Source organism: Sminthopsis crassicaudata, chromosome 4, assembly GCF_048593235.1.
Source record: "Sminthopsis crassicaudata isolate SCR6 chromosome 4, ASM4859323v1, whole genome shotgun sequence".
Lineage (NCBI taxonomy): Eukaryota > Metazoa > Chordata > Mammalia > Dasyuromorphia > Dasyuridae > Sminthopsis > Sminthopsis crassicaudata.
This window is the reverse complement of record NC_133620.1, coordinates 50,156,889-50,169,889: the sequence shown is the minus strand read 5'-3', so window position 1 is coordinate 50,169,889 and position 13,001 is coordinate 50,156,889. Positions and strand designations below refer to the sequence as shown.

Sequence of the window (13,001 nt, the reverse complement as noted above, 5' to 3'; positions counted from 1 at the left end):
TTTCTGTTTGGGGGTATCATGGGATTCCGGGAGCCTGTTTTCATCTTAAGATAATATCCAGAAATAAATGGATAAAATAGACAAAAAACTGTTAAAAGGCAGAGACAGACTCATAGATTAAAACAGAGAGTGAGAGGGACAGACTGACACAAAGAAGAAGGACAATGGACAGAGAGATACATGGGTAGAGTGGGGGAGGGAGAGAGACACACACACACACACAATATCCACACACAGAGAACAAAAACCCTTCTTGGGCTTAATCCCCAGCTCCCATGGACACGGAGAGGAGGAAGAGAACAGTTCTAGCTATGCCAGCTGAGGCCCAAGGAGCCTGGGCAGCTTTGCTCACTGAGCTGGTAAGAATTGTAAGCCTCTCCACCCTAGGACCGATTCCCACCGCCAGAGAAATCTGCATTCCAGACTCCTGGAGGTGGGAAGAAAACAAGAGAGCCTCTGAACTAAAAGGACAAAGAGGGTGAGTCTTAAAAAGCAAACATACCACACTCTCCCCACCCCCTCCACTCCCATAGGCAGACAAAGTTTACTGAAGGAAAACCAGCTTCCTTATCCAGAGCCAGCCTGGCCCAGCAAGAAGGAGTGTCTTTAGCAGTGTGAGAGCCCCGGCATTTTATAGGTAAGTGCTCCTCAGTTGTTGGAATAGATGTTCTAACCAGCAAGCAGCTGGGAAGCTAATTGAGTTCCCAGGGAAACAGGCTGCAACATTTGCCCTTAAAATACCATAGAGTGATAATTATTGTCTCTGGTGTCCAAAGACGGACAGTTCAAATCCCACCTCTGATATCTAATATTTGTGTGTGATATTGGACAAATCACTGGGATTCTTAGAAAAAGAGGAGGTTGGACTATTTAGTCTCTGATGTCTCTCCCGGCTCCAGAGCTGCCATCCCATGTCCTTAGTCATGTCAAAACTCCATTTCTTTTTCTGATAGGGTCACTAGACTGGTAGCTCAGGGAAATGCTGAAAAATATGGTCTATGGGTTCCATCTAGGCATTTGAGCAAGTTTCTGATGATATTTTGTTTTAAAAAGGAGATATGGTCTAGATGATGATGAATGGAGATCAGAAATTCCTAGAATTTACCACTAGAAGTATTCTTAGAGATCATACAATTCACTTCTTTTAGTTTAGAGATAAGAAATTTGATGCCTGCAGGCTTTAAAGGATTTGTCAAAGAGCACACAATTCAGGTAAATAGTTGAGCCCAGGTACTGATTCCAAATTAAGAGCTCCTTCCAATACAGCATTCTATGAATGAAGTCTCCAATTCAAACAATACTAATTTATGAATAGAAGTCTCTAGTAATGTGCCACAACCCTTTGTGGCCCTATACTGATTTATATTTTCTTTATTAGCTATGTAGACAAAGAAATCAGTTGATAATCACATGATTATCACTCTGGATGACCAATGACAGAAGAAATAGTTAATAGATTACATGACAGGATCCAGATCTGAAAGAGTCTGGCTTGAATGATTCACTTAATCGAGTAAGATATAATTTATTATATTTATAGTTATATATTATTCATCATATACTATATAAAATATGAATGTTACATATTAATATTATTAATATATGTAATATAGAAATATATTAATGCTTTTAATAAATACAGACATAGTTTCATTTAAAATAATTTCAAAAATGTATGACAGAGAGGGAACTAAATAGCAATTTATGTGGAAGAGACATTATTTCATTTAATAAATGTGATCTGCTTTTTAAACTCTTAATAGTTATCAGGCTTTGGAAAATCTCTTTGCCCCTACCCTCCTTTTCTGTATCAAGAGTACCCAAAAAATGAGGCGCCACTTGCTGGGCAGGGATCTGTCCAAGCAGTGGGAGATAGAGAGGAAAGCTGCCAAGCGAGCTGAAGCCAGGCTTGCACTAGGATTGCTCTGGCTGGAGGAGTGTCGGCTCTATCGCGTGAACACAGTGGCCAAGGAGCAGAGGCAGCTGCAGAAAGAACTGGAGAAGCTGAGGCAGGGTAAGAGCCTTCTTGCCTCCACTGGGAAACTCCTGAAGCTTTACAGCCATTCATTGTTCACTCAGGTCAAAGGAACCCAACTTGCCACAATTTAAGGGACTGAGCCAGGTGATCTTTCAGGGGCTTCAGTCAATGTCAGTCAGTGAAAGTTTAGTTTAAGGAGTCTGTGACTTCTTAAAACTGAATATGCGTGCCCTCTAATCCTCAGAGGGGGAAAAATCATTTCTGTATGAACTCAGCCTTCATTTTCATCCAGTCTGCCCTCTAGAGTACTCAGGGCACTATCACCTGTAAAAGTCCATCCTGAGCTTCCCTCAGGTGATTCCTTGAGTGATCAAGCCCTTCTTCAGCTTTTACTTCCTCAACTGCCAACTTGGCCCATTTCTTTTCATCTTCATAACTTAATTTCATTCTCTTCTTCCTTCCAATACCTAGATTCAATCTGTCTTTCCATTTTATTCCAATAGCTATTTCTTTTTTTTTCCCAATAGCTATTTCAAAATAATACCTAGATATTAGAAATTACGTAGGCAAATTTTTGGAAAACTGCTTTTTTTTTTTTTTCTCTCCCAGTGCCCACATGTTCCATCCACACATTGAGAGATAGTCCAAGGACTTTTCCTGGGAGTAAAAGATTTAAGAAGACACACAGATACACACACACACACAGACAGACACACACACACGTTATTGTTTTCTTTTTTTTTTTAAAGCAGAAAACTCCAGGAAAAAGTTCTCATCTTTTGGCAGTGTTTTACTTGGGACTCCAAAGAAGCCAGAAATTCCTATAATTCCCCAAAAGAGAGGCCAGAGGTACAGAACTGCTGAAGCTGGTGTCATTAGGTAAGGAAATGCTTAGAGATCAGCGTCTTAGGTAACGATCATATTCTTTTCAATTGAATTGAACTCAATTACTTGTGGTGTCTGAAAGGGGAAACAAATAGGTTAACAGACCTTCCTCTCAAGGAACTTAACAGGTGATGGGGCAAAGAGTAATGTCAAAAATATATTTAGGAATAGTCCCTGTCTTAGAATCCCAGGATGCAAAGGAAGTAGTCACATAGATTCATCAGTTTTACCCTTCTCTGCTTTTCAGAGATGACAATGTGAGTTGCTAAGAAGTGGCTTGAATAAGCCTTACATGTACCATTTATTAGACAGAGCCTTTCCCCTAAGGTTACCTCCCATATACCTTGCATGTAACTTCCATGTACCTATCTACTTATATGTTATGTCCCCATTATAATATAAGATCCTTGAGACTAGTGGTCATTTTTGCTCTTCTTCGTATTCACACCACTTAACACTGAGTCTAGCATATGGCAAGTTTTAGATATATGATTGTCGATTTCTTGACTGTATAAACTTCTTATGAATTGGCAACCAGCATTATTTGCTTGACAGCTGAGCTCTGAGCACCCACAGTAACTTAAGAGATTTGCCTGAAAATTGGCAAAAGACTGAAGGATAGAACATAGCTGTGGAGGGATGAATTCCAATCTGAGGACCCACCCAGGACAGCACTATGACACAAAAAGCATGCCCTTGCAGAAGGATGATTCGTTGTAGTAGGAGGGGGAGAAAGAAGATGTATCAGGACTCTTCACCTGCATTCAAAGAGCAATGAGTATGACCCAGTCCTATGACTCAAATTTTCAAGCACAAACCTGGAAAATCACTATCTCGGAGATGCAGATCTCTATAATCCTTTGAAAGAGGTTACTCATTGGTATACCCAAATCCTATGTTTTACCTATATTGATGTTAAGACAAAAAAGTAGAAACATTAAGATATATGTAGACTATGAAAATCTGAAGAAGAGAATGAAGATCACTACATTAAATCCAAGATCCCCTGGATTGCCTGCTGGGCAGTCAGAAGCTCTCTATGGTGGACAGCCTTTACCATGTATAGTGGAGTTCTATCAATTAGAGTGCACCTCAGAAAGTTTTTCTGGGGCCCTAGCCACTTTTCAGTGACTCAAGATAAAAGCATCAGATAATATAAACTTTGATGGTGTTAGTTCATTAGGGTGGCTTGTTGTTTAGTGGTCTAAAAAAATATGGAGACAACTAAACCTGAAGGCCAATTTTTATCTGCTTGTCTCAAGTGTGTAGGTCATCCAAATTATTGTGATTACAAAGAAATCATAGAATATCAAAGTTAGAACAGACCTCAGGGACAAGTCTAACCCATCCATAAAATGATTCTCCATTGGAACACATCTGGTCATCCAGCCTCTGCTTAAGGAGTTCCAAAGTGGAGGAGCCCCTTTCTCCTTTGGCCTGGAAGCTAAGACCATAGAATTGAGTTGGAAGAATCCTAAAGATAATCTGGCCATGCTTTCTCATTTTACAGATGAAGCAGCTAAAGCCCAGAGGGATGATTTCCTAAAAGTCACACAAGTATTAAGAGGGAGGCTGGGAGATTTAAAATCCAAATTTGGCATGTTTTCCCTTGTACCATTTCTCTTCATATTTTTGCATCTCCATTGCAAATGGGGGACTTGTACAAAGCAGGTGGTAAATGTTTTCTGAATTATGTCAAAAAGTTATTGAATAAAAGTATAAGCTACTTCATGGACTTTTACAGGTCTTTTCTCCCTTTCCCAGAAAAGAAGCTCCTCTGCTCCAAATCAAGGAATATGAAGCTTCCAAACCCACAGATTTAACAAGTTCACATCCCATCGACTGCATAAAGAACAAAGAGGCATTTTCTCAAAGCCCCAGGGGTCCCAGCTCTGTTGGAGGTGGACCTAAAGCCCCAAGGAGCAGCTCAGTGACACTCACTAACCCACCCCAGAACCAACCCCGAGGCATCTCTGCTGACCTCCAGAAGCCTGGAGCCTTCAGCAGAGTACAAGCAGCCCCTGGTGCTCCCCCAGGTGAAGGCGAGGTGATAGAAATCATGGAGACCAATCCTGATGGAGGGGTTGGCCCAAAGCCTGGCAGACACACTGAAAACCGGAGGTATACTCTAGATGGAGAGACGCCTACCTTTGAGGGCAAGACCTATACTTTTTACAGTTATCTCCGGACAGTAGACACAATGCCAACCTACCTGGAACTCTTTGCCAAGGTCAAAAATGCCCGCTACCTCCGGCACAGAGCACCCCCTGAATCTGAGAGGGTGATCAGTATTGGGGAAATATTTGGGCACAAGACATGCTTAGAGCCCAGGGTGGGAAGCAAGTCAGATGAAGGCCTAAGCATCTGAAGTGTCTCTCTGGCCTTATTCTGGTCCAGCTAGCCAAAAGCATGTGTTAGGCTCTCTGGCTAGATGTACCCTTAAAATAGCTTCATAAAAATATATATACATATATATATGTATATATATAGACATACATACACACACATATATATATGCATGTGTGTCTATACATATATATATATATATATATATATACATATATATTCATCAAAAAATAAATTTCCAGAAAGAAAAAAAGTAAATAAAAAAAGACATATTCAGTAGGAAATAGGAAAAAAAATCCTCTTGTTTTTACAAAGGGATGACACAATCTAACTTAGAAATCCTACACATTGGGGCAACTAGGTGGCACAGTGGATGGAGCATCGACCCTGGAATCAAGAGGACCAACTTCAAATCTAGCTTCAAACATGTGACACTATGCAACCTGGGCAAATCACTTAATATTGTCTTGCACAAAAAATAAAATAAAAAACCCAAATCCTATATATTCATTTCTTCTGCTGCATTGTACTAGCAGAAATAATAAGGAAGAATATGATACCTATCAACTACACAAAAAGAAGCCTTCTGAAAAATTGTACTACTACACAAATGCTAAATTTGGATCTGTGCCTGAAAGGACATGTTTGGATGAGACATCCAAAAGGCCTGTCCTGAAGACCTTCCAGAAGTGCCATCTACTGACAAAGGGACACAACGTGCTCTCTGGAATTTGTAGCCATTATAACAATGCCATTTCTCCAGCCTTGTGATTTTTGCAGAGCACTTTGCATGTATGTATGATCTTGTGGGAATTTCCCAATAATGCAGTTATTAATGATACCCCTACTCCACAGATGAGGAAAAGGGTCAGGGATATGTGAGTGATCAATATCAAGACAAGATTTGAAACCCATGTCTATCCCTATTTCGAGTTCAGTGTTTTCATCAGTAGGCCTGAAGTTGATGATAGAGCAGGAAAGCATTAAAAGCATAAACACCTTGGAGAGTATCTAGTCTGTTCCCTCTCCACAGATGGACTGCTCATGACCTGCTGCTCTTGTTCAGTCACCTCCAACTCTCCAGGACCCATTTGGGGTTTTCTTGGCAGAGACACTGGACTGATTGGCTATTTCCTTCTTCAGCTCCTTTTTTTCTTGCAGATGAAGAACTGAAACAAGCAGGGTTAAGCTGACTTGCCCAGAGTCATACAGCTAGTGTCTGAGGCCAGATAAGAACACAGGTTCTCTGACTCCGGCCCAGCACTCTCTATCACCCAGCTGCCCTGACCCAGTAAAAACTAATTTTCTCCTCAATGACTTCTGCTTGCTGCCATTATTTCTAAGCTGTTCAGGTTTCATTTCCCTGCCACCCCTTCATGTGACAAAAGTCTTTTCTGTCGTGGTAAGAGAACAGAGCATAGTTTGGGTTTGTCCAACTCACTGGCAGCTAAGTTTTTTGCAGAGTTTCTATCCTACTTCCTATACTGCACATAGCCAGCACTTTAGGCAGAGCAACAAATTCAAAGAAAGCGTCAGAAAAAAACTGATTATTACTTTATTTTTGATGCTTTTTCCAATCCCAGCTGACCCACACTATATACTACAAATTGTCATAAATAAATAGAAAATAAAAGTCACTCCATAACATATAACTGTATTTAGGCTGACACTCTGAGGTTTGTATTTTTCCAACCTTGCAAGGAGGGAAGGTTGCTTTGGACTTTGTTTTTTTTTTCCATATCCAAGGGGCTGTAAATTTCCATAAGATAAGTGAAAATGTTTCAAAGACCCTTGGCTTCTGTTTATAAAGTTGTTAAAAAGCTAGTAAGTTTTCTTAAACGTAAAGGAGAATCATTCAAAATCTTGTCTCAGAATAAGTGAGGTCCATTTTTAAATCTTGGCCAGTAACACTAAGGGACCAATGTGGTTACTTCCAAATACCGTTTATATCCTGGGTATATGGGGGGAAAAAAAAAAAAAAAGGTGCAAAAAGTTAAAGATGATGTTCTAGGTCTCCCCCTGACTACCTTAGGCACCTAGGATCTTAACAGGGAATAATGACCAAAAGTGACCATTAAATCCCTCTCTGTCTTGACTCCTCCTTTTGAAATTTAATAAGGAAAAATGTCAAGTACCAAATTTTGGTTCAAAACATTCAACAGCCCACAACCGACTGGGAAAAGTAACTATATCTCTGTTTTACTATAGGAGGAAAGTAAGTCTCAGAAGTAAAAAGATTTCCTCAGGTGATACAGCTAGCGGCAGGGCCCAAACTCCCACCAAGGTGTTCTGACCCTGAATCTACTATTTTTCTCTTCTATGCTATATTGCCTCTCAGATGAATAAAGAATAAAGTCTGCCATTTTAAACATCATGACAAGTACAAGAAGTAGATCCATAAGTCTTCAAACTTCTAAGTGCTAAACAGGATTAAATAAATTCTTAAGAGATTATAGATGATGCATTAGACCATTCCACATATAAATCTATAATGAATGTTGCCTTTCTCCAAATCAGGTTTGGGAGGAAGGGAGTCAACTCAGAATTCAAAATGTAATGCCCCAAAAAGTACTTTTGGTTTGCCTTTAAAAAAAAGAGAGAGAGAGACATTATGTATGTTCAGAAAGCAGTTGTTATTCTATTTTTTAATAGTTGAGGACCATCATTCTTCATCCCCAAAATAAGTTGTCCTTGAATTGCAATTTATAGCTACCAATAGTCTTTGCTTTGTAGTAAACTGGACCACAATGTTCTGACCTATTAACTTCATGTGAAAAATTTATTTGATCACCCCAGAAAGCATAACTCATACCCAAACAAGCTGGTTTTATTTTGAACATATTAATTCACTGGAGCTTCATGAAGCCTCCAAAAAGGGGAAGATCCCTCCTCTTTCCCTGGTAGAGAATCAGACTCATAAGCAAGTGATTTTGCTCAGGAAGGCGATGTTAATATTATTGGAGGAATCCAGAACTCTATCATGCTCTTGGGTTTTACAATGTTAATGCCCTTTCCTTTTTGAGGGATGGACTTAGAGGCTGGAAGATTACTTGAGTTCAGGGTCTCTAGGCCACAGAAGGACAAATGTCCTCAGGAGCTTTCCAAGGAAGGAAGGGTGAACTGCCCCAAAAGGGATAAACAGAAAACCTCCATAGCAATCAGCACTGGGACTGGGCTCATGAGGGACCATGGTATTTCTAAGCCAGGCAAGACAAAGACCCAGTATGTCCACTCCCCACAAAAAAGAGAGTAAAACACCTGCTTTGATGCTAATTTTCAACTATGGAGTAATTTAACCCTCCAAATGAAGGTTGTCTATTTAAATCACAAAATGCCCATTCCCCTCTAAAAGATGTGATGTCATACATAGTTTAAATATGATATGGAGGTAGAAATAAGGCACAGAGTCCTTATATGAAATGTCCACATGGAATATGGAATATTTGAAAATGAAATATAAAAGAGTCCAACTCTCAAAAGCGATGACCAGAAGTAGTGAGAAATGACAAAGGAGTTGTTTCTATCTGGACATTTAAGAAATGAGTTATTTCCCTCTTTTATAGTACACCACGTATATACACACACACAGAGAGAAAGATACACACATCAGGGAAAGGGAGACAAGAATGTTCTGGTGTTCTATAAAGGGGTCCACCCAACTGAATGGAAGCAGAAGCCTTCAGAATGAAAGCATTTAATGTTTAACTAAGTTCATTTTTGACTCCTAATATCCAGTGACTTGGCTCTGATGGCCCCAAAGTGCTTTTCCAGGTCCAGCAAGTTTTGGTAAAACTTTTCAGCAGTTTCTTCATCCAGATCCATCTGCAAGAAAAGCAGAATTAGGGATATCAAGGGTCCCAGTGGGGAAGGAAAAATGGAATAAAAGGAAGAAAAGAGATCTGAAGGCAAGAGAAGGTGAAAAGTTTTGCCAGTGAACAACATTATTGATGCTATGATGATGATATGGGGTAAGAAAGAGGGCTTCTTCACTGAAGGTGCCACACTAAGAAAAGTCACTACAATCTAAAATTGACAGAAAATCACAATTTTGTATTACCAAGATAGAAGAGAAAAATGCCATCTAAAGGGAAAAGCTCAGAGATTTGTAAATTTGAGTCTAATACAGACACATTTGTTGCTTTCATGTCTGTCGGAAAAAAATTGTCTTCCTGCCAACTCTGCATTCATCAGCTTGAGGAATTATAACATGATATTTGCGGTTAGAGAAATCACACAAAGAATGCTAAACAACAGTTTATCTTGAAACTGACAGAGACTAGGGTAAGACAGGTAGAGACAATGATTTAAAAAGAAGAAAAGAATGAAAGGAACAAGGAAACATTAGAAATACACAAGAGAAAAAAAAAGTTCAAGAAGAGTCAAAGATAAGCAGGGCATTGGTTGTAAAACTGTTCATTTTTATATAGAAATATACATAATATATGTGTAAATATCTATATACTAAATTCATAGTTTTATAGACAAGCCTCTTTTTCTTATACATGTGGAAATACTTATATTTGACATTTGTCATGTTCCTAATAAAATTTTTAAAATTTGTAATAAATGTTTTTTTAAAATGATGTAAAAGAACAGCCCTCTGCAACTGTTGAACAGGTTTACTTTTTTTTTTTTTTTTTCCGGGTAATCAGTTTGTCACCAGTTCCTGTTACCAGTCTATCTTTAATGGAACTTACCTTCTGAGGGTTCACATAAATTTTTCCAAGACCTGTGGTAGCACTATGATATTTGGTCAAGGGATTCAGAAACTCAGGCTTTTGTTGGAAAATCCATAACTAGACAAGAGGAGGAAAGGATGTATGAGTCACATCTATCTTAAGGTAAATTTTAACATCAAATACTTTAAATACCTTTGAACAAGTTTTAAAAGCCCATCAATCACCATTTGGCAAAATCTTTCATCTTTAAGATTCTATAATTGCTCAATAGCCACATGGAGTTGTTGAGCAATTCAATCCAAAGAAAGAAAGAATTGTATAACCAAGTGAACAAGCACAGTCCTTTCAATAAATATTTTAAACTAGATAATGTAGGGTTGACCTTCAAGGTCTACCTTAAATATCATGTATGAAATCTAGTTCCTTCTTCAAAGATACTCAGTTTATGCCATTAAATGGTATAACTCACAGATCATACAGTTTTTAAAATGAAATGTTAACTCTTGGATTTAAAGATATACACACACACGTATGTTTATGGATATGTACACATGTGTGTACATATATGTACATATATTAAACATCCTGCAAGTGTTTTTCATATTATTATCTAGTGAAAAATGATTATCAGTCATATTTTCCTGCTAAATTGAAAACAGGAGAGACAAACTAAATTTCCAAGCCCACGTCCAACCACCACTCATTCAAATTATCCAAAATAGTAATGGGGCCCTCAAACCATGGTATGGAAATGAGCAAGGGATATCTTCACCAACACATTCTTGTAGCCTTCTCTCCAGGTAAAAGAAATCTCCAAGTAGATAACAGCACTCTTCAAATCTCTATACATGTGAGCTATTACCTTTCTCATAAATCAAAAGTAACCCCAGTAAAGTTAGGCAGAAATAATTAAGAGAAGCAAGGATAAGGCAATATTGCCTTGTGCCCCAGAAGCTGACTTAACATCCCAACTTTTCCAAATATGTGAATTCTTTAAGACCCAAATCTAGTCCCACCTACTATAAAGCCCTCTCAACTAAGTGAGCCTAATATCACCCTTTTGGCCTTTATTATCTGTATCATATTATTGAATAGCTGGTTACATATAATTTTATAGTGTTTTCTGTGCTATCTTTCCTATCTTTTTCTTTTATATTTCCATTAAATCTAGCCCTGGGCTGAACCTATGGCAGGCCTTCAAAAAAACTCGTCTTGACCAGTTCTGAAATGAGGCCCTAAATGGCCTGTAACTGCAGAATTGGAGATGAGGACAGCTTCCAACATGTTCAGTTAGTTGCTGAGAGGATGGAATTCCCTCTCTTCTGTCTTCAAGAAGTGCTAGCTGCACTTGGAGATTTTTACAGAGTGAAAGGAACAGTTTCACAAGACAGTCTAAGCATTTCTGCACTTCTTTTATTATAAGGTAGTGCTTCTTCACATTAAAAATTTTGGGAGTGCATGTCTGCTACCCCCTTCCCAAAGAGACTAACTATCATCCTCTTCCCAGAGACATCCCTTCCAATAAAAACAGCCTACCCAGCCTCCTCAGATTTCTCTGGCTTCCTTTTTTACAAAGAAGGTGAAACAAAGATCACTTTAGAGATTAAAGCATCCACAATTAACTTGTCCCCTACCACCAACGATATTAATTCCAAAAGCATTTCCCAAGATGAAGGTACTGAGGCCATTTTTCCTTCACTCCAGATCCTAGGATTCCAAAGGTTCTGTATCTCTCTGTGTGATCAGTAACCACTGAATTTCAGATTTTTTTCTCCTATGTCATTTCCCATCAAGGTCCCAAATACATACCAAAGCTTCTGCTCCATTGTAAGGTGTGATTGTTAAAGAATTTACAAAAAAGCGCAGCTAAAGAAAGAAAAAAAATGCCATTTGTTACCATGTACCAGGGACACATAAATCATTAGTTGTTCAACTTCTAGCACACAAAACCTGAAAGAACCAAATCCCTCCCACAATTTCTCAGTATATAGAGTTTTTTTTTTAATTTTTTTAATTATATATATATTTTTTTAATAATATTATCCCTTGTATTCATTTTTCCAAATTACCCACCCTCCCTCTATTCCCTCCCCCCGAAGTATATAGAGTTTTTAATAAAGCTCAGGTCTCCTTACAACTGAGTATTTATACATTTGTCAGAGATAAGAGCCACTTTGAGAATTATACTTTCACCACTTGAGAATTACACTAGCCCTCTAAAGGACACTTACTATTTACCAAAGATTAAAGCAACTATTGATCCCATACTCATTGGGGTTTCTCAGGCCCTGTTTTCCTGGGCTAGGCTCCCTTCTAGAATCTATTCTGTCTAATCTTTTCAAAGAACAGACTTACTGGGTCATTCTTCAGTTAGAGTTGCTAAATAATCTCTGTGCTCATGTAGTCTCCCCTAGGGAAGCACAATTAGCACACATTACTATTCCCCAAATTATCAATTATTTACAAAAGGCCTACTGAAGAGATCTAGTTGGCTTGGAAATAAACAACCAAAATGCCTTTTGTTCCATTCTTTATCTTGAATGTAAGAATTAGCTAAGAATTCGTAATTACCCAACCTGGGAAGGGACAAAAGATAAAAAGTCCAGAACTCCTGTAGTTATTCTAATATAAAACAGGAGAGGAGCACACACCTCTACTCATAGAAAAGGAAGAAAAGAAAAAAGGGACCTTCAAAGTGCAGTCATATACTCCAATCTCAATCAGCCTTCTCATTCTACAAATTGGGAAAAAGAGCCCACAATAAGTTGCCTAAGGTCACTCTGCCAACAAGTGGCAAAGCCAGGGCTAGAACAAAGCTTTCCTAATTTATGGTTCTCAGAAAACAAGAAAAAAAGTCTACTCTGAAGAAAACTATCTAGAACTCTTTTCCTAGCTTTAGAAAGGCTGTACTATACCTATAATTCTAACCCATGGCTTCAAAATTACTCATACTTAGGAGATAAAAAGTTTCTCCAGAGACATGAGTTAGTCTACAGATACAGACAATTTAATCAAGGGCCAGTGAGAGAAATATGCCAGAACAATTGAGTTGTGTAACTGCTAGAAATCAGGGAAATCATAAAAGAATTATAGGGTTACCATCCTTTGAAAAA

At 38.5% G+C, this 13,001-nt stretch overlaps 2 protein-coding genes across 5 annotated transcripts in view; one reads left to right on the top strand and one right to left on the bottom strand.

Annotated features, from left to right (window-relative positions):
• Positions 1 to 285: 285 nt before the first annotated feature.
• Positions 286 to 9,799, top strand: CCDC190 (coiled-coil domain containing 190). 4 transcript variants are annotated; one of them, XM_074266469.1, is made up of 5 exons: positions 286 to 637; positions 1,379 to 1,513; positions 1,816 to 2,014; positions 2,728 to 2,857; positions 4,628 to 9,799. In XM_074266469.1, the coding sequence occupies exons 3-5, from the start codon at positions 1,828 to 1,830 to the stop codon at positions 5,229 to 5,231; spliced, it is 921 nt and encodes a 306-aa protein (XP_074122570.1). In that variant the 5' UTR covers positions 286 to 637; positions 1,379 to 1,513; positions 1,816 to 1,827; the 3' UTR covers positions 5,232 to 9,799. The 4 variants fall into 4 exon arrangements, with proteins under 4 accessions (XP_074122570.1, XP_074122569.1, XP_074122571.1 ...); XM_074266467.1 differs by lacking the exon at positions 1,379 to 1,513 and having other exon boundaries at positions 302 to 359; positions 534 to 637; XM_074266468.1 differs by lacking the exon at positions 1,379 to 1,513 and having other exon boundaries at positions 1,764 to 2,014.
• HSD17B7 (hydroxysteroid 17-beta dehydrogenase 7) overlaps positions 7,824 to 13,001 on the bottom strand; it is a 20,954-nt gene continuing 15,776 nt past the window's right edge. The window contains exons 7-9 of the mRNA XM_074266466.1: positions 11,698 to 11,754; positions 9,907 to 10,005; positions 7,824 to 9,031 (exon numbers count right to left, since the gene is read on the bottom strand). Of these exons, the coding sequence (XP_074122567.1) occupies positions 8,921 to 9,031; positions 9,907 to 10,005; positions 11,698 to 11,754 (267 nt within the window). The 3' untranslated portion in view covers positions 7,824 to 8,920. The remainder of the gene's footprint in view (positions 9,032 to 9,906; positions 10,006 to 11,697; positions 11,755 to 13,001) is intronic.